Consider the following 20,105-nt stretch of genomic DNA (forward strand, 5'->3'; position numbering starts at 1 on the left):
ATTCAGAGTCTCGCCACCATCTTGCGAGCAATGGAAACTCTTGGTATAGAGTACACAGACAAGGACAGAAACGTATGTATATCACATAAAAACACTCTTGTGAACTGATTTAAATGAACATTCAAATTCTTTTGAAAATATTCGGAATCTGGCGGTAGCACTTTTAGCTTAGTTTAGCATAGATCATTGAATCCGATTAGACCGTTAACATCTTGCTCAAAAATGACCAAAAAGTTTAGATATATACGCCAGGATGTGGTTTTTCCAAAAAACTTTTTACTTCGATTTCAGTTTAATAAGAAATAATTGAAGTCACATAAATCACTGTTTACACAACTCTCTTATATTACACTGAACACTTATATTCCACTGCTCATTTATATAACATTCCTCACTTACATTACACTGCTTACTTAAATTACTCACTTACTTAAATTACGCACTTATATTACACTGCTCCTTAATATCCATATGCATCTTTGCGTTTTTGTGTTTTTTCACCTTCTCCGAGAGATGATGCATGTCGGTGACATGTCGGTGACACCTGTAGTTGTCCATGCGATGTCCGTCACGTTCTCGCAATGGAACAAAATGCAGCGGTAAATTAGCGGAATACCACATCCTTGAAAATCCTCGTTTATACTACTTACCGCCCTTTGTAGATACTTGTTTGATGTTTAAATTTGGTCTTGGTTGGTCTAATTCTTTAATTGCCAATTTATCCTTATTGCTACGACGAATCAATGTCAATGACACCATAGAATTAATCTGCGCCGAGGTAACGTTCACCGTGACGTCGATCAAGTTCAGTTGACAAAGACATAGCTGTCCCCGTTCCTCTGTTGTTGTTGTTTTTTTTTCACATTTGATAAAGATATTAAAGTAGTTTTTCATTTTAGTTTTTCATTTTTTTCTTGTTGTTAAAATTCAATATAGTTTTTAAATATTATTGGATGTCACTGTTCCCACCCATAGACTGTATAAAACAGTCGTTGCACAGGTTAAGGTTACGAACGATGATGAAAGCACGTTAGGGCTAGCCGTCCCTTTCCTTTGGTGGTGCGTCGCCCAATCACCCTAATGGAGAAACCGCCATTGCTAGGAACTGACGCGGCATAATAATCAAGGAACTTTGCCATATCGGCCTAGAAAATCACCACTTTTAATTTTCTGTCTGTCTTAGTACACGATGTAACTACAGAAGAGTCAAGTTTTAAATAGAAAAAATATCTAAACTCTTTGGTCATTTTCGAGCGAGATGCTAATGGTCTAATCAGATTCAATGATCTATGCTAAGCTAAGCTAAAAGTGCTACCGCCAGACCTGGAGATCAGCTCAATGAATGAAAAATAAAAAACTCCACAGATATAATAAAGTACAAGTGGTGTGATTTGATTAAACATTCAGATGAATTGTTTTGAAACATATTATCTATATGTATTATGATTTATGTATTATTTTATGTATTATTTTCCATATTTTGATATATATTTCCATATTTTCCAAACATCTTAATAATGTAATTGGTTTGATAAAACAATACAATGTGGCAGAAAACAACAGGGCAGTTTCACAAATGTTAATGTACCTTCATACAATTGTTTTGATTTTACAGTGTTCTTTAATGTTTGCATTAGATTTTCCTAGTGATTGAACTCACCTTGTATTACCCAAACCACACTTCTCAGAGGATGCGCTGAGCTACAGTGACACCTAGTGCATATGAATTATAAAATATCATTATGGTTGCCAATGCAAAGAACATTTAGTGGGTGTCATTCTACACTTATATTAATTTAACAGGATGTTTCATGTATTTACAGGCAGATGCTAAGCTTGTATTTGATGTGGTTGGTCGTATGGAAGACACAGAGCCATTTTCAACAGAACTGCTGGCTGCCATGACGCGTCTGTGGACTGATGCTGGAACTCAATCTTGCTTTAGCCGCTCACGAGAGTATCAGCTCAACGACTCCGCCCAGTAGTGAGTCCCACTGTCATACATACATGAGATGATGCAACAAGCATGTCACTGTCAAATGTAATGTGCACATGTTACACATATTATGTATTATAATACAGATTTAAAAATGCACCCGGGTGTTCTGTGTTTTAGTTACCTAGACAGTTTGCAGCGCGTTGGATCTCCAGATTACCTCCCCACTGAACAGGATATTCTCCGAACCAGAGTCAAAACTACTGGCATCGTTGAGACAAATTTTTCCTTCAAGAACCTTAACTTTAGGTAACTACTGAGTAGTTTTGTTTCTTTTATGTGAGTTAAATGCAATATTTATCGGGAATTAAAAAAATGAAGTTTTTTCCGTGCCTTCTAAAAGCATGTTATTATACCTTATCAAACTTATTTCAAACTATATATCATAATGTAAGTCAATATATAGGGCTGAATCTGAACCGAGTTCATCATTTATATTATCAACATATTGTCAAATCACCCAACCCTAAAACTGCTCAGTGTAAAATTTTTTAAGACATATTAGTATGACTTTATGTTAAGCTGCTTTGAAACATGCTTTGACACTTTATTGTTAAAACAATATATAGTATTGCTTTATTGGGTTTATTGTAAAAATCACAAAACAAATCTGATTTGACTCATATATTATATTTAAAATTAAATTAAAACATTTTAAATTACATTTTTTTTTAAATTTTAATAAAAAATATATTGGGAATATTTGTTGAATGAAAAGTTACTTAGATGTTAAAAAGCAGAAATAAATAAGATGTGTATAATTTTCCTCAAAGTCTATTTGTAAATAACTGACATAAGGAATTGGAAAATAATTTATTTTTATTCAGTATGTTAGACCGTTTAAATATGATATCTTTGGTCGACCTATTTTGTTTCTTAACATGTATTGTATGTCTTGTGTGTGTGCACGCATGCATGTACATGGCTTCACATATGTCCTGAAAGTGTGTGATGTTTCGTCCCCAGGCTGTTTGATGTGGGGGGACAGAGATCAGAGAGGAAAAAATGGATTCACTGCTTTGAGGATGTGACAGCCATTATCTTTTGTGTGGCACTGAGTGGATATGACCAAATGCTCCATGAAGATGAAACAACGGTAAACTACTACACCCAGATTACACCTGATCATATAGGTATTAGACAGCTTGCATAGTCACATTATGACATTTAATGGTAAATTAGTTTGTTTTGTTTTTATTTTTTTCTTCTATCTTGGCATTTTTATCTAAAACAATTTTTTTTGACGGTCAACCTGAAATTGATCTGAATCACCTAATATATATATAAAATGAGTATATAGTTTATTCTTTAAAAGGTATATATATTGTGTGATATATAGTGTGTGTGTGTGTGTGAGTGAGTGTGTATTTACTTATGTATGATGTAATATATATAATGGTCTATATATATATGTACAGTCGTGGCCAAAAGTTTTGAGAATTACATAAATATTGGAAATTGGAAAAGTTGCTGCTTAAGTTTTTATAATAGCAATTTGCATATACTCCAGAATGTTATGAAGAGTGATCAGATGAATTGCATAGTCCTTCTTTGCCATGAAAATTAACTTAATCCCAAAAAAACCTTTCCACTGCATTTCATTGCTGTCATTAAAGGACCTGCTGAGATCATTTAGGGAAAGTCGTGGCCTAATGGTTAGAGAGTCGGACTCCCAATCGAAAGGTTGTAAGTTCGAGTCCCGGGCCGGCAGGAATTGTGGGTGGGGGGAGTGAATGTACAGTTCTCTCTCCACCCTCAATACCACGACTTAGGTGCCCTTGAGCAAGGCATCGAACCCCCAACTGCTCCCCGGGCGCCGCAGCATAAATGGCTGCCCACTGCTCCGGGTGTGTGCTCACAGTGTGTGTGTGTGTTCACTGCTCTGTGTGTGTGCATTTCGGATGGGTTAAATGCAGAGCACAAATTCTGAGTATGGGTCACCATACTTGGCTGAATGTCACTTCACTCACTTTTTCACTTTCATTTTAGTAATCGTCTTGTTAACTCAGGTGAGAATGTTGACGAGCACAAGGCTGGAGATCATTATGTCAGGCTGAATGGGTTAGAATGGCAGACTTGACATGTTAAAAGGAGGGTGATGCTTGAAATCATTGTTCTTCCATTGTTAACCATGGTGACCTGCAAAGAAACGCGTGCAGCCATCATTGCGTTGCATAAAAATGGCTTCACAGGCAAGGATATTGTGGCTACTAAGATTGCACCTAAATCAACAACTTATAGGATCATCAAGAACTTCAAGAAAAGAGGTTCAATTCTTGTAAAGAAGGCTTCAGGGCGTCCAAGAAAGTCCAGCAAGTGCCAGGATCGTCTCCTAAAGAGGATTCAGCTGCGGGATCGGAGTGCCACCAGTGCAGAGCTTGCTCAGGAATGGCAGCAGGCAGGTGTGAGCGCATCTGCACGCACAGTGAGGCCAAGACTTTTGGAAGATGGCCTGGTGTCAAGAAGGGCAGCAAAGAAGCCACTTCTCTCCAAAAAAAACACCAGGGACAGATTGATCTTCTGCAGAAAGTATAGTGAATGGACTGCTGAGGACTGGGGCAAAGTCATATTCTCCGATGAAGCCCCTTTCCGATTGTTTGGGGCATCTGGAAAAAGGGTTGTCCGGAGAAGAAAAGGTGAGCGCTACCATCAGTCCTGTGTCATGCCAACAGTAAATCATCCTGACACCATTCATGTGTGGGGTTGCTTCTCATCCAAGGGAGTGGGCTCACTCACAATTCTGCCCAAAAACACAGCCATGAATAAAGAATGGTACCAAAACACCCTCCAACAGCAACTTCTTCCAACAATCCAACAACAGTTTGGTGAAGAACAATGCATTTTCCAGCACGATGGAGCACCGTGCCATAAGGCAAAAGTGATAACTAAGTGGCTCGGGGACCAGAATGTTGAAATTTTGGGTCCATGGCCTGGAAACTCCCCAGATCTTAATCCCATTGAGGTCAATCCTCAAGAGGCGGGTGGACAAACAAAAACCCACTAATTCTGACAAACTCCAAGACGTGATTATGAAAGAATGGGTTGCTATCAGTCAGGATTTGGCCCAGAAGTTGATTGACAGCATGCCCAGTCGAATTGGAGAGTTCCTGAAAAAGAAGGGCCAACACTACAAATACTGACTCTTTGCATAAGTGTCATGTAATTGTCGATAAAAGCCTTTGAAACGTATGAAGTGCTTGTAATTATATTTCAGTACATCACAGAAACAACTGAAACAAAGATCTAAAAGCAGTTTAGCAGCAAACTTTTTGAAAACTAATATTTATGTAATTCTCAAAACTTTTGGCCACGACTGTATATTATAAAAGTTGTTTAATGTGTGTTATATATAACTATATAACTTTAATTCACACACACATATATTTATAAAAAATGGCAAATTTGTATATAAAAAATTAATATATATATATATATATAATTATAAATATAAATATAATTGTCATAAAATAAAAAAATGCAACAGGGTCATCCAAACAAAAGGTTTATTGCAGGTTTTGACATATACACGTGAATAGCAGGTGAGTGATTGGTCAACAGAGCAATGCTGAGGAATTTCAGTGAATAACAGTCTGATCTTTGCAGGTTTGGATGATCTGGTTTTGGTGAACTGGGTTCTGAGGTTGGATCTAGATGAATATCGGACGGAAGAAGGTAAGTCCATGCAAGTAAGTGGTGGGGTAGCATTCAGGTTGGCACACCGAGACCAGACAACAGTGAACTGAGGTGAGTGGTTTGTATAGTCTGTGCTGATTGGATGTGACAGGTGCATGTAATCAGACCTCTGGTTACTGTGAACGAGTGGGCGGAGTGTAAGGGTCCTGTGCTATGAATGTTGTTGACTCTGTGACAGTACCCACCTTTCACAGGCAGCTCTACAACGATGGGGATGGCCTCTGCCTCTCTGTGCTGGATGATCGGGTTGATTTGTGTGGAACTCAAGAAGCAGAGATGGGACTAGTATGTCATCATGGGCAACCCAAGATCTTTACTCTGGGCCTTACCCCTCCTAGTCTACGAGGTACTCTAGGTGGCAGCCCCATCATCTGGAGTCTAGGGTGATGTTGATTCTGTAAATGTTCTCATCCGAAGAATCTGTTGGAGGAGGAGGAGGTACATCATCAGCACCAGACCCTGTAAAGGAAGCAAGAAGAGGATTAGTATATGGTTTCAACAGGGATACATGAAAAGATGGTGAAATTCTGTAGTGAGGAGGAAGGTTAAGCCTCTGTGGGAGTTCATTGATCTGCCTCTGGATTGTGAATGGATGGACGTAGTAGGGACAGGTCAGTCGATCTTCTGTACTGGATGATACTGGGGTGTTGCTGATCTTCTAGCGTCGACCTGGCTCTTGTGGCTCTGAACTGCCCTCTGCATGTGGATGTGAGCTGAGTCCCAAATACACTTGCTCTCCTGGAACCAATGGTGGACAGCTGGAACATCAGAAGGCTCACCAGGGAAACAGGGCCAGTTGATAGCCGAGTATGCACTGGACGGGTTTTAATCCGGTGGTGGCTTGAAGCAGGGGGTTCTGTGCATATTCGGCCCATGGAAGGTAACTGCTCCAGCTGTCTTGATGTTTATGATAATAAGATCGCAGGTGTCTCTCAATTTCTTGCATCTTCCTCTCAGTCTGGCTGCCGGACTGCAGATGATATCCTGATGTTAAGTTGACAGTGACTCAGAGTAACTGGAATAAGGCATTACACACTCGGGAGATGAAAAGAGGTTCAGGGACAAAGAAGATATCTTCGGGGATCCCAAGATGACAAAACTCTCTTCCAGCTGTTTCAAAGCAGTGGGTAGTCCTTTCAAATTAATCAATTTGCACACTTTGGAGAAGCAGTCTACAATGAAGAGGACATGTGTGAGAAGCCGAAAAAGGTGTGTCAATGATGAAATCAACTCCAATGTGTCACCATGCCCTGTTATGTAAAGGGAGAGGGACCAGCTTTTCCTCAGGTAGGTGGCAAGGGACCTTGGATATGGACACAGACTAAGCATCTTTTGACAAATCAGGAGACCTGGGCCATATTGGGCCACCAGTAGTGATTGCTAATGAGGGAGAGGGTTTGCTGGCTGCCTGGGTGTCCAGAGCCCAGTGATGTATGTACATGAGTTTCTTCCAGGAAGATACTCAAGATTACAGTTGTCAGTGATGACCTCAAAAGGATGTTAAGCTCCCTCTAGCCATTGGCGCTTCTCTTCTAAGACAAGTTTGATGGCCAGCATTTTGCGGTTATCATTTTCATAGTTGCGCTACGTGGGGGACAGCTTCTTGGCACATGGATGCAGTTTGGGAGGCTCACCCTGCCGCTGAGACAAAACAGCTCCTACAGCGGTAGTGGATGCATAAACCTTGATGACTAAGAGCAGTTCTGGATTGGGATGCACTTGGGTATGAGTGACACAGAAGGCTTGGCCCCACGTTGATTGCATTAGAGTTCCAGTGCAGAGACCTGGCCCCATGTTTCATCAAGGAGGTTAAAGGTGAGCAGATCTTGTTGATGCACTACAGGAAGTTGTTGATGAACTTCCTGTAGAAGTTTGCAAACCCCAAGAAGCATTGTAGTTCCTTGATGGATATGGGTTGTGGGCAATTCTCTACTGCCTGTACCTTCCTCTGGTCCATGTGAATGCTGTGTTGGTTGATTACATAGCCAAGGAAATGGACGGTGTCACAGTGAAACTCAAATTTCTCGAGCTTAAGGTACATGTGGAATTCTCTAAGTTTCTGTAGGACCTGCGTCACATGTTGGCGATGTTTGGCCTGGTTTCAGGAATAGATGAGCTTATCATCAATGTAGATGATGACGAAGCGATGAAGGAATTCCCAGAACACCTTGTTCATAAATCCCTGGAAGACTGAGGGTGAGTTGGACAGTCCATATGTCATAACAAGATATTCGTAGTGTCCTGCAGGTCCAACTTCGTGAAGATGCGAGCTATCCATAATTGCTCCAGGGCTGCTGGGACCAGAGGAAGAGGGTACAAGAACTTGACCATCTGGGAGTTGAGAGCATGGTAGTCAGTGCAGGAGTGCAAGCCTCCGTCCTTCTTTCCCACAAAGTAGAAACTTGAAGTGGCAGGGGAAGTGGATGGACGGATACATTCTTCCTTGAGAAGCCTCCTCGATATACTCCTCTATGGCCTTTTGTTCTGGGATGGACAACGTGGTAGACTTTGCTAGGTGTAAATGTAACCCCAGGCAGCAAATCGATCGTACAGGCCCATTGCAAATGTGGGTGTAGTTTGGTTGCCTGTTACTTTTTGAAGACATCCTGGAATGTCCAGTGTTCTGGAGGAATCTTTTTGTGGTTTGGAGCTGTCAGGAGTCTAAATGGACATGGAGCATACATCGACATGAGAAGAAGAATGAGTTGATTTATGTTAAACAGACTTGAAGGTTGTTCTTTTAACTTGATACAGTCCTGATACAGTTAGCCAAACAGTTCTAACTTCATTGTTAGAACATCTGAACAGGCCATCTAGGATTCAAGGTGTTATATGGATAGCACTCATTGCTGAGCATGGAGGTCTGACGGCTGCCAGAGTGCAAAACTGAAACCGAAGATCTCCCTTGATGGTGCCGGTAGAGTTGATCATGCATAAAGAAAGTCCTAGCGGTCTGTCAGAAGATGTCTTTAAAATGCATGGTAAATGCCATCAGCAAGTTGATAACTGGTCCATTGGCATCCCACATAGCACATTGACACTGCAAAGCTTGTCCAGATAACAAGGAAATTATCCATGCAATCTTGTGACGATTGTACGCAAATAGTCGCGGCTGCATTTTCAACTTGTAGAAGGAATCCCTAGGAATCCGCTGCAATCCTTCGCCTCTCCTGAGTAGCTCGCTGGTCAGTCCATGGGACTGGCAGAGGCAGACAGTGAAGAAGTGGTGACGGGTGGTTTAAGTGCTTGACAGAGAGCTTGAACCAAGTAAGCAAAAGGATTGTTGAAAGGGTTGTGTGCATCGCTGGAACATTGCATGTTTGGTTTGGTCTTCTATCATAAAACAGAAGGCAACAAGGTCATCCAAACAAAATCTTTATTGCAGGTTTTGACAGATAGACGTGGATAGCAGGTGAGTGATTGGTCAACAGAGCAATGCTGAGGTATTTCAGTGAATAACAGTATGATCTTAGCAGGTTTGGATGAACTGGTGTTGGTGAGATGGGTTCTGAGGTTGGATGCAGAATATCGGATGGAAGAAGGTAAGTCCATGCAAGTAAGTGGTTGGGAAGCATTCCGGTAGAAACAATGAGACCAGACAACAGTGAACTGAGGTGAGTGGTTTATATAGTCTGTGCTGATTGGATGTGACAGGTGCAGGTGATCAGAACTCTGTGACTGTGGGTGGAGTGTAGGGTTCTGGTGCTGTGGATGTTGTTGACTCTGTGAAAAAAATATAATAAAATGTAATATAATGAGAAATAGATTTTAAAAGTTTGCTAATTATGCAGTCTAAAAATGTAAGTCCAAAATGTGTTTGATGACCTTTTTTTTCTTTCTTCTCTGCAGAACCGTATGCATGAGTCTCTGACGCTCTTTGACTCTATATGTAACAATAAGTTCTTTGTTGACACATCCATCATCCTTTTCCTAAATAAGAAGGATCTTTTTGGAGAAAAGATTGCAAAATCTCCACTGACTATCTGCTTCCCAGAATACACAGGTACAAAAGCTATGCACACATGTACATAAGAAATTTACAGATATAAAATAGAAAAACTAAGTCCATCATTTCTTCATCTTTCCTGCAGGCCCAAATACATTCGAAGCCGCTACTTCATATATACAGGTTCAGTTTGAAAGTAAAAATCGCTCTCCTAATAAAGAAATCTACTGTCATCTAACCTGCGCTACAGACACAGGAAATATCCAAGTGGTCTTTGATGCTGTCACTGACATCATCATCGCCAATAACCTGCGTGGTTGTGGCCTCTACTGAGCTCCGACTCCACTTGTTACGCTTCGAAATGGTAACAAGTGACTGAACTGACACCCCTGTGATTTTGGCCAAGGCACTCCCTTATTTTATTTCACTCTATCAATTTTTGTCTTTTGTTCAGAATATTTATACCTTATTTTCCTATGTAGTTTGTCAGTAAATTGCTGGAGTAAATACTGTATGGGTGTGCATGTATAGTAAAAATATTAGTGTTTGGTCGGGCATAGATGCTTTAAGCCTGAGTGCATGTGTGTGAGTGGAAGTCATAACGAGTGAGAGTGTTTGCCAGTTGATAACACACAAAGGTTCTCTGCTGTGTAAAACACTTCTAAGTGCTGGCATAATCTATTAAAATGATCTCAGAGTCCCAGAAGGATCAGTGACTCTTGCAGGCTAAAGGTCTAAAAATATTGAGTGACTGAGAGCAAGATATATGGTGAATCATTTAGAAGAGCTGAATGTCATTTCAGAAACTGAATGTTGTCCAGGGGCAGCTCTTAAGTCCAAAGTTGTTTTGGACCTGGCATCACCCCTTTTTGGGTCTCTGCTCACTGGCTTCAGACTGTGCAATAAAATGCCTTTCAGCAAATGAAGCCTCTTACAAAGTGTGATGTTGACAACATTCTCACTCAACATGAGCACAAATAGTTCCAAATCTTTTCAGTTGTTCATTTCTGTATAAATTATTCTGTAGTTTATTGATTTATATAACTATTTACATATTTTGTATCGCCCCACACTTTGTGCACCCTATCAGTGTCAGGCTATGAATACAAACATACTAGCTTACAGACTTTAGATGGAGAGCAGCGTAAATATTAAAGGGATTCTCCACCCCAAAATGAAAATTTTGTCATTAATCACTTACCCCCATGTCGTTCCAAACCCATAAAAACTTTGTTTGTCTTTGGAACACAATTTAAGATATTTTGGATGAAAACTGTTAGACTTGTGACTGTCCCATTCACTGTCAAGTAAAATACACTGTAAAGGTCCAGAAAAGTATGAAAGACATAATCAGAATAGTCCATCTGCCATCAGGGGTTCAACCGTAACATTATGAAGTGACGAGAATACTGTTTGTACACAAAGAAAACAAAAATAATGACTTTATTCACAATTTGTCTCCTTTCTTCATGTACATGCAGTATTCTCGTCACTTCATAAAATTCAGATTGAACCACTGATGGCAGATGGACTATTCTGACGAAGTCTTTCGTACTTTTCTGGACCTTGACAGTGTATTTTACTTGGCAGTGAATGGGACAGTCACAGGCCTCCCGGTTTTCATCCAAAATATCTTAAATTGTGTTCCCAAGATGAACTAAGCTTTTACAGGTTTGGAATGACATGGGGGTAATGGATTAATGACAAAATTTTAATTTTGAGGTGGAGTATCCCTTTGAGATAGTAATTCGGATTCATATATAACTGAATTACTGGACGAATGAGCTATTGCTTCTTTTTATCTCAGTCTCTTTAACTGATGACATAATGACGTGTGAGAGTGTGTACAGAAGTGTGCGCATGTGTAATGCAAGCACACTCTTTATTCAACCATGACCTGTTACTTAACCCAGATTTTGGTCCTCATTTTCTCTGCTGTGGAAGGTTTTTTTTTTGGTGCATTGAATGTCCTCTTTTCCTCCCTTGGGGTCATACTGCACTGTACTGCTGGGTTTAGTGTTCTAACCGACCAATGAAATGTTTACATTAAAAAAAGAAAACACTTCAGCACCAACTACTGGCTGTGTACTGATTTATTCCTCGTTTAACATGGTTAGTCTAGTTTAACCTGCAGTTATTAAGAACTGGACTGCGTATATAAATACATAAAATAAGATCAGTGTGAAATATAAGAATTATTTTATGCCTGACTTCACTTTTATCTTTATCTGATGCCCACGTAATACTGAATTAGATCCCAAATTCATCCATCACTGCGCTCACACATTTCACATGACGTTCTCACGTGATTGTGACGCACGAAGGAGCGGTTCCATTTATTTCTACCAGATTTTTCCACGAAAACATCGTACATTAATTGGAATTATCGTGCCAAAATGGACAAGTGTGACTGTTCTAAATGTAAGTATATAAACCAAACATGTGTAATTATAGCAAGAAAATATATGGTGACTCGCGCACGCATCTTCGGGAAATTTAAAATACCATCTGTGTTGTAGCTGGATCTTGTAACTGCGGGCAAAACTGCAAATGCACCAACTGCAAGTGCGTACATAGCAAGAAAAGTGAGTCGAATAACTAATACTTTGGATTATTAAACATGATTCTACAGAATTAAATCATTTCCCCCTTTTCGACCCGGTAGGTTGCGGCAGTTGTCCATCTGATTGCAGTAAGGGAACAAAGGACTGCGAGAGCGCATGCAAGGACAAGGAGAAATCGTGCGACACACACTGCTGCAAATGAAAATCTGGGATATGTGCTGCTGCAACACTGTGCTCCATTAATAATGATATTAATATACAACAAATCTTTCGTGTACTCCCGCATTTGTTGTGATTATTGATTAAATTAAAGGATGTACTTTGAGTTTTAATGTTATTTCTCATCCATACTTCCAGGATACATGTAGTTTAAAAACGTTAACATCTGTAATAGCTCACGTACACAAATACACCACAATATACAAAATAATAGAATGCATAAATTGTAAAAACTGACCATCCCGTTGCCAATAAAGAAACACAAATTTGTAGAATTCTGCCAATGTTACAGGACTAAAAGGAAAGAGGTTTGAACTGTAGCCTGCACACAAGGTGTTATGCTTATGAACATTCATAAATATATATAAAGTGTGTGCTTTCTGCTTTAGTTTGACCAGGGGGTTCAAACTTATTGATGCCAAGATAATTAATATATTATGATCCCCTTGTGAGAGACCCAATTCCTACAATTTAAATGCAGTTTTGCATGTATACATTTGACACTGTGGCTTGGTTTCACAAGGCCATAGTTCAAGTAATTTTATGAACATGCCTTAGAAAAACAAAACAAGGGTGCATATTTTAAGATCAGTGCAAGATTCTTTCCCTTGAAACAGCTCAGACTTACATTTTAGTCTGGGACTAAGCTTATGAAACCAGGGGTGTGAGTATTAAGTATTAGGTGTGACATTAAGGGGAGACACTGCAGCCAAAAACAAGTTTTTTCATGCACCTGTCAATTTTTAGATTTCGGTCTTTTTCTTTTATAGCACTTTATCTATTTGTGTCAATATATTTAAATTACAGTACATATTTTTAAAGTACGTTTTCTCAAAATTAGTTTTTTTTCTCCAAAATTGAGTCATAAATCTCCACTTCAGTGGCACTTACACAAACCAAACATTTTTATTCCTGTCTATATCCTTTTATGAAAGACAACCTGACATTTTTCGTTCAAGAATTTCACATTTGCGTGTATATAAAGTTATCCCATTATAATTTTTATCATCATTATAATTAAATCAAAATGTTTTGTTTTGATTACAAAAGCACAAACTACCGCAGGAAATGTTTTTTAGTATAAATAAGTTGCAAATAGGCCTAAATTACTCAAAATATTAGTGTTAATAATCCTGAGATCCTTTCCAATCAGAATTAGAGCGTAACATTAGCCACGCCTCTGCAATGTGACGAGCCAATGATATTACCGCACACACCTGTCACTCAGAAAGGCCAGAAGTAGTAGACGCTGTCAAATAACGGACGTGTTTATATTTAATTTGTTTTGCACGATCGCGAATTATATAGTGGACGTTTATATACCTTAAGTATGTAGCAATGTTTGTATGACCTTTCTAGTCGGAAACCGCGAATCACAACAGTATTCTTCATGTTGTTATCATAGCAGCCATCGCTCGTCTTTGTCTACGGAAGTAGTTTTGTGTTGTTCTCTCTTACATGTGAGAGAATGACTCGCTATTTTTATTACTAGAATGCACCGTGAATGCTATTTTTATTACTAGAATGCACCGTGAATTGACAAGTATGGGAAACTCTTTTATCGTTCTTATAAGTTATAGTGTCATAAGAATGACCGCAGTATAGTTGTCACAGACTGTGCACGTGCCGGTCAGTATGTTTGGATTCAGGCGCCTCTCCACCGAGTGGAAAGTAGGAATCGCGTCGGGAGTCGTTTTTTTCTCTATGCTTACATCCAGAACATTAATCTCAGAGAAGGTTGACAAAAACACTCGCGCTTCGTTGTTTCGCGTTCAGTTTGTCCTCTTCATCAACTCCCTGCTGCTCCTAGGCTCTCTCTACATTTGGAAACGCGTGGCGCGGCGGCTGTGCGGATCCAGAGGTGCACCTTCTGTCCCGCAGAGATGTTGGCGTCTTCTCGTCCTGCTGTTTCTTACTCTGGTGCACGGGAGCTACCTTTGCATGTTTTTCCTCGTGGACACTGAGCCACACTGGTTATCATTACTGAGTTTCTCCTGTTTGGGCATTTATGTCATCTTATTGTTCTTCCTGTTCGTTTTTGGCTGCCTTAAACGCCTCCGCGGGCTTCTCTCCCGAAGCCGAGGAGGAGGTGGAGAGGATGCTGTCGCGAGCGGATCAGTCAGTCATATAGTGCTGGCAATGATAGTAACGGCAGTACTGGCAGTGTATGGCTTGGTAAATGCAGCCCAGCCTCCACGAGTAGTCGAGGTGGAGATCCCAGTAGAGAAGCTCCCTGAGTCTTTGAACGGGCTCAGGTTGGTGCTTCTGTCCGACATACATCTGGGACCTACAGTAGGCCGCTCCAAACTGCAGCGCATTGTTAATATGGTGAATGAGCTGAACCCAGGTAATTACAATTATAAATTATATGCTATCTGTCACTACGATCTGTAAGATGTTATAGGGATAGTCCACCCAAGAAATAAATTATCCCATCATTTACCAACACTCATGTCATTCCAAACCTGTGGGACTGCCTTTCTCCTGTTGTATTCATTCCCATTCACTTCACACACACACACACACACACACACACACACACACACACACACACATATATATATATATATATATATATAATCTTCATGTTCAACAGAACAAAGTACATGCATTCTTTTGGGGGTGGACTGTCCATTTAACCTGTACCTGATATTGAACTTTACTCCTTGTGTTTGTTGCTATAGATGTGGTGGTGATTGTCGGTGACCTGACTGACTCTCAGGTGAATCGATTGAGGACTGCTGCAGAACCACTGGGACAGATGAAGGCTCGACTCGGCTCCTATTTTGCTACAGGTCTGTCTTTGTTAGCTGTTTGCCATAAGGGTGTAAATAAACATTTTGTGCACATCTATACACTTATTTTTATGTGACTTTCAGGCAATCATGACTACTACACTAACGATGTTGAAGGCTGGTTTGAGCTCTTGCGCTCGATGGGGATTCAGGCTCTTCACAACAGCCATGCAAAAGTGTTTCGTCCTGAACAAACTCAAGACTGGATATGCCTTGCTGGCATTGATGACCTTGAGGCCCGCATGCTACGGTCAGTCCACAGTGATGATATTGTCAGGCTCATTTGAATAAATACAAATCTGATGCAAATTGTGTGCGTTGTACTGGGCTCATGTTCATGGTGTTATTTTGGTTAAAAGATACCCAGGCCATGGCATGGATGTTGAGAAAGCTCTTAGTGGCTGCAGTGCAGAGAGCCCTATTATTCTTCTTGCACATCAGCCTCATGCTGCCAAACAGGCCCTCCAGCAACGACCAGACATCAGTCTGGTACTCTCAGGTCTGTAAATATCAGTTTTTGTAAAGTGAAAATCTAGGAGTATGCTGCTAAAGCTTAACTTCTGTCCTCTACTGAACTCCCTTTTGCATTTGTGTAGGTCACACACACGCTGGTCAGCTCTTTCCCCTCACCATCCTGGCATTCCTGATGAATCCGTTTTTCTGTGGACTCTACCGTGTCTCTGAACACACTATGGTCTACGTGACCCCTGGAACCGGTTATTATGGCATTCCAATGAGAATTGCAAGCCGTTCAGAAATTACAAACATTATATTGAAACGTATTTGAGAGCCTCACAGAGTGCAGTGCAGGGATTAAACACACAATCTCATTCATACATTACCCTGCATGCTGTGATATAAACAGTTAACATGTATTACATAGTAATGTATGCATAATTATGCAATATATCAGTTAAAATATATTGTACAGTTTGCACTATGATTTACTTGAGCAATCTTACAACAGGTCTGTTTTACTAGAGAATGAGACACATTTAGCCATCTTTTTTTTAATGTAATTTTGTAAGTTGTTTGCCAAAACATACTAAAAATCCAAGCACTTTAATATTTGAATATTCATTCAAGTGCCAGTTTTTAAATTACTTTGTATTTGTACTGTTTTACTCTGGCCCCTTTCATCTGTTTTATTACATTCATAACATAATCAAAATTATTCAGTGCACTGTTTTGACTGTCACATTTATGAGTCAATCAGGGATTTCATAAACCATCTTGTTGTGGCAAATCTTTTGATTAAAGGTTACTACTACACCAAAGCATCAGTCTCAAAATGCATCTAGTTTTTTTTTAAATGCCTTGTGAACTACATGTTTTATTTATTTGCAATCATACTTACTGCATACATAACCAGCAATACTTGTGGTAATGAAGAAATAAAAGAAAATATATTTGAAACTGCAGATAATTTTATTTCATTTGTATTGCATGTTGCATTTTTAAGTATGATAAGAAATGCATATAGAAAAAATATATATTCACTTTTAGTTTTATTTTCCTTGAAACACAACTTTAGGACCAAGTCAAGTACAGTATTTTCCAGACTATAAGTCACACTTTTTTTCATAGTTTGGCTGGTCCTGCGACTTATAGTCAGGTGCGTTTTATTTATCAAAATTAATTTGAAATGAACCGAGAGAAATGAACCAATAGAAAACATTACCGTCTCCAGCCGCGAGAGGGCGCTCTATGCTGCTCAGTAGAGCTGAAGATCTTTGCCCGAACCCGATGGGTTCGGTCAGGTTCGGGCTTAATTTATATCATCTTACGCGGGCGCGGGCTTGCACTCCGGTTTGTGAGGTAAACGAGCGGTCATGTGCTGTGTTTCGATTAGCACGAGAAAGATGTGAAAATGGATGCTGAGTAGGTGTAACGGAGGCTTGCCTCTGGCGATTATGTTTTGGTTGCACCAGCAACTAAAGCAAAGTCTGAGGTGTGGAAAAGTTTTGACCATGTTTATAATGAGAATAATGAGTAAATAATGACGCACCATCAGTGAGCGCAGGAACGCGCTGAATCCATCTACAGTGGATTCAATAATTTTCCTCCACAAAAACATGTAGGCTTAGCTTAATCTCTGTAGTAATGGTTTTTCAAATGATAACTAAATATTCATTGAGTCTTAAAGCTGCAGTCCGTAATAAACAGAACTGCTTGCGTCTTGCGGAAGAACATTGTAGCCGGAGCTACTTCTCTTTGTTTATGTCTATGAAGAATCACAAAGGTACCGGGTTACTCCGCCGCGGTACCCCTGAAGCAATGTAAAATAGTCCGAATATAAACACTTATTATAGCTGTACCCTAGTGATTCAGGACAGGCTAAAAACACGGTTTGGAAAATGTATTCATGGTGTACTCGCTTATTATATACATTTTGTAAATCTTGAACACCAAAAAAAGTTACGGACCGCAGCTCTGATTGGTTGTTTCTTACCGGGAGTGGTGTATTTCTGCAAATGGCAATAGGACCACTGGGAGGAGACAGAGAAGTTTGATTTTTTCACAGATTATCTGTCTCATATTCTACTGTCAGGACATAATGACAGGTTTCACAAATACATTTTTACAAAAGTTACCTACTTCAGCTTTAAATGCATAATGTGGACAGAGTATACGCTAATATTAAATGTTAGCTGCTAGTGGCGAAGCAAATCCGGCTCAGCCTTTATCTTAATTTCGTTATTGCCAAATACCCATCTAAATTTAAAATGTATGTTAATTTAATTTGTTAAAAAAGACTCGTTTTTATTCATGCGTTGGTCTATTTATAGGCTAAATATGCATATGACTGTTTAGAGCACTGAGATGTTACGATGTTACAGAGGACTTATTTTATTTCTTTATTTCACCTTCCAATTACAGCTCTACTGCTCAGGTGCTCCTGTAGTCTATGTACACTGAAGACATAGAGCGCCCTCTCGCGACTGTAGACAGTAATGTTTTCTCTTTGTTCTTGGTTCTAAATAAATGCGACTTATAGTCCAGTGCGACTTATATATGTTTTTTTCCTCATCATGACGTATTTTTGGACTGATGTGACTTATACTCAGGTAAAATACGGTAAAAGCCTATTTCTCGGGTGGAGGAGCTTTTTTCTTCACAGCCCGCGTCAGAGTTCGCTGTAGCACCGGATATAGCTTGTGACAGCCGTCCATGCAGCTTTTTACAGCATTGACCATTGTGTCTTCCCGCATCTCTTCGTCCGCGGTCAGACTAGACACTTGATTCAAATTGGGAAGCAGAGCCACGGTGACACAACCCTGGTCCTCCCCGTAACCCTCCTGCCAGCTCTCATATTCCTCTGAGTATGATGGGTCAACGAGACACGTGCTTCCATTCTGGCGCATACACTTCAATACCACCATCCGCCAGAGCCATAAAGGCGCATGTCACCGCATGTGCCAGTATCGAGCCGTCGTTCTCGTGATGGGTGACTCCCGAAGCACAATGTTCCTCCGTGTTTTCTCCATAGACAGTAAAAGAAATGGACACAGCGACCCCATTGGACCTCAATTGAGACAAGTGAAGCCCATTTTTAGCGATTTTTAGCACTTATGTTTCTGACCCGCAGACTCAAACTAAGCTTGATGATGTCAGCAACCTGTCTGACAGATGTAAATCTTCTAGTAGCTGTGCGTGCAAACTGCCATCGTTAATCTTGCAGAGACGGCGAGCTTGAGCGGGGAGTTCTTTGGCGTGAGTGAGCAGGAGTAAGTATTCTGAAATATTTTGTCCCGTTGCTTTTATGGACTCTATATCTATGGGCTTCTCTCGACGTCTCCCCGATTGCCTGCGAGCTTCTCCTCCTGTCTGTACGGTAATTTCTCTACTGTGCGACAGAGAGTCAAGTGGTTATGACGCAATGGTTAGCCTATTTTTACAAAAACTGTTTCTACGGGGCCATAATGTAACATAGAAGGAAATGGAGCCCTTTATACATTGTCATGTATCTTTAGAAATAAATAATGGATAAATGGAGTCTTTAAACGCCTCAGATGTAAAGTTATTCGCTGTCAAAGTGACGCCAAAATGAGTTAAAACAGTTAAAATATTTCAAAGTTAAAAATCATGCAAACAGATTTTAATAGACAAGTTTCAGTCAAATATTTATGGTTTATGTCTAACAAAACCCAGTGTTAAAGCAGAGCGCAAACAATTATATCTGGAACATTAGAATATGTAAACTATCCAATATGCGCTCACTTCCGCGTATCCATCGCGGGCATAAAGAACACGAATTTGTATAACGATTACAAGCATAGTTACAGTATGTCCAATAACAATATAACACGATATAATAAAAATCAGAGATGGTTTAAATGTCCTTTGAAATCACGCAGCGAACGACTCACTTTCCTCTCGTAGCGAACGATTCACTTTCCTCACCAGTCACGCAGCGAACGACTCACTTTTCCTCACGCAGAGAGCAACTCACTTTCCTCAGCGAAGAACTCACTTTCCTCACGCAGCCGGAGACCCACTTTTCGCAGTCGGAGAGTCACTTTCCTCTTGCAGTGGACCACTGACTCTCTCTTCATGTAGGGAACGAATATTATAATTAAAGTGACTTCTATATTGCATCCAAAATAATATTTAGATATATTTAAATATTCAAAAAGGTGTAATTTTTTTTTTTTACTTTCATTAAAATATTTCAATAAAATGAAATAATTGCCTATTGCAAATTTATGAATCCATGGTTAACTTTTTTTCTGCAGTCACTGGGCTATATGTATTGAGACATTTTTAAATTTATATTTTGTAAAAAATAATAAAAAATAAACCTGAATTGTAATCTAAACATCTGTATTTTCATACAATTTCATAAATAAGTAGGCTATAATATGCCGCACCACAGGCATATCGCGCTGTGT

The 20,105-nt window shown here is 39.8% G+C and overlaps 3 protein-coding genes and 1 long non-coding RNA gene across 4 annotated transcripts in view; 3 read left to right on the forward strand and 1 right to left on the reverse strand.

Annotated features, from left to right (window-relative positions):
- LOC132104794 (guanine nucleotide-binding protein G(o) subunit alpha-like) overlaps positions 1-11,709 on the forward strand; it is a 13,758-nt gene extending 2,049 nt beyond the window's left edge. Inside the window, exons 3-8 of the mRNA XM_059510333.1 lie at positions 1-72; positions 1,824-1,984; positions 2,117-2,245; positions 2,963-3,092; positions 9,539-9,692; positions 9,781-11,709. The exon at positions 1-72 is cut by the window's left edge and continues 70 nt beyond it. Of these exons, the coding sequence (XP_059366316.1) occupies positions 1-72; positions 1,824-1,984; positions 2,117-2,245; positions 2,963-3,092; positions 9,539-9,692; positions 9,781-9,968 (834 nt within the window). The 3' untranslated portion in view covers positions 9,969-11,709. The remainder of the gene's footprint in view (positions 73-1,823; positions 1,985-2,116; positions 2,246-2,962; positions 3,093-9,538; positions 9,693-9,780) is intronic.
- Positions 5,485-16,597, reverse strand: LOC132104810 (uncharacterized). The gene is made up of 3 exons (XR_009423611.1): positions 16,571-16,597; positions 5,953-6,148; positions 5,485-5,835 (listed from the first exon to the last, which is right to left on the reverse strand). It is a non-coding gene; the product is annotated as an uncharacterized LOC132104810 (long non-coding RNA).
- On the forward strand, positions 11,915-12,524 carry LOC132104802 (metallothionein B-like). Its single transcript, XM_059510339.1, has 3 exons — positions 11,915-12,056; positions 12,155-12,220; positions 12,301-12,524. The coding sequence occupies exons 1-3, from the start codon at positions 12,032-12,034 to the stop codon at positions 12,399-12,401; spliced, it is 192 nt and encodes a 63-aa protein (XP_059366322.1). The 5' UTR covers positions 11,915-12,031; the 3' UTR covers positions 12,402-12,524.
- Positions 13,931-16,490, forward strand: LOC132104817 (transmembrane protein with metallophosphoesterase domain-like). Its single transcript, XM_059510351.1, has 5 exons — positions 13,931-14,765; positions 15,103-15,213; positions 15,298-15,463; positions 15,573-15,712; positions 15,810-16,490. The coding sequence occupies exons 1-5, from the start codon at positions 14,054-14,056 to the stop codon at positions 15,998-16,000; spliced, it is 1,320 nt and encodes a 439-aa protein (XP_059366334.1). The 5' UTR covers positions 13,931-14,053; the 3' UTR covers positions 16,001-16,490.
- Positions 16,598-20,105: the final 3,508 nt, after the last annotated feature.

This window comes from Carassius carassius, chromosome 2 (assembly GCF_963082965.1).
Source record: "Carassius carassius chromosome 2, fCarCar2.1, whole genome shotgun sequence".
NCBI lineage: Eukaryota > Metazoa > Chordata > Actinopteri > Cypriniformes > Cyprinidae > Carassius > Carassius carassius.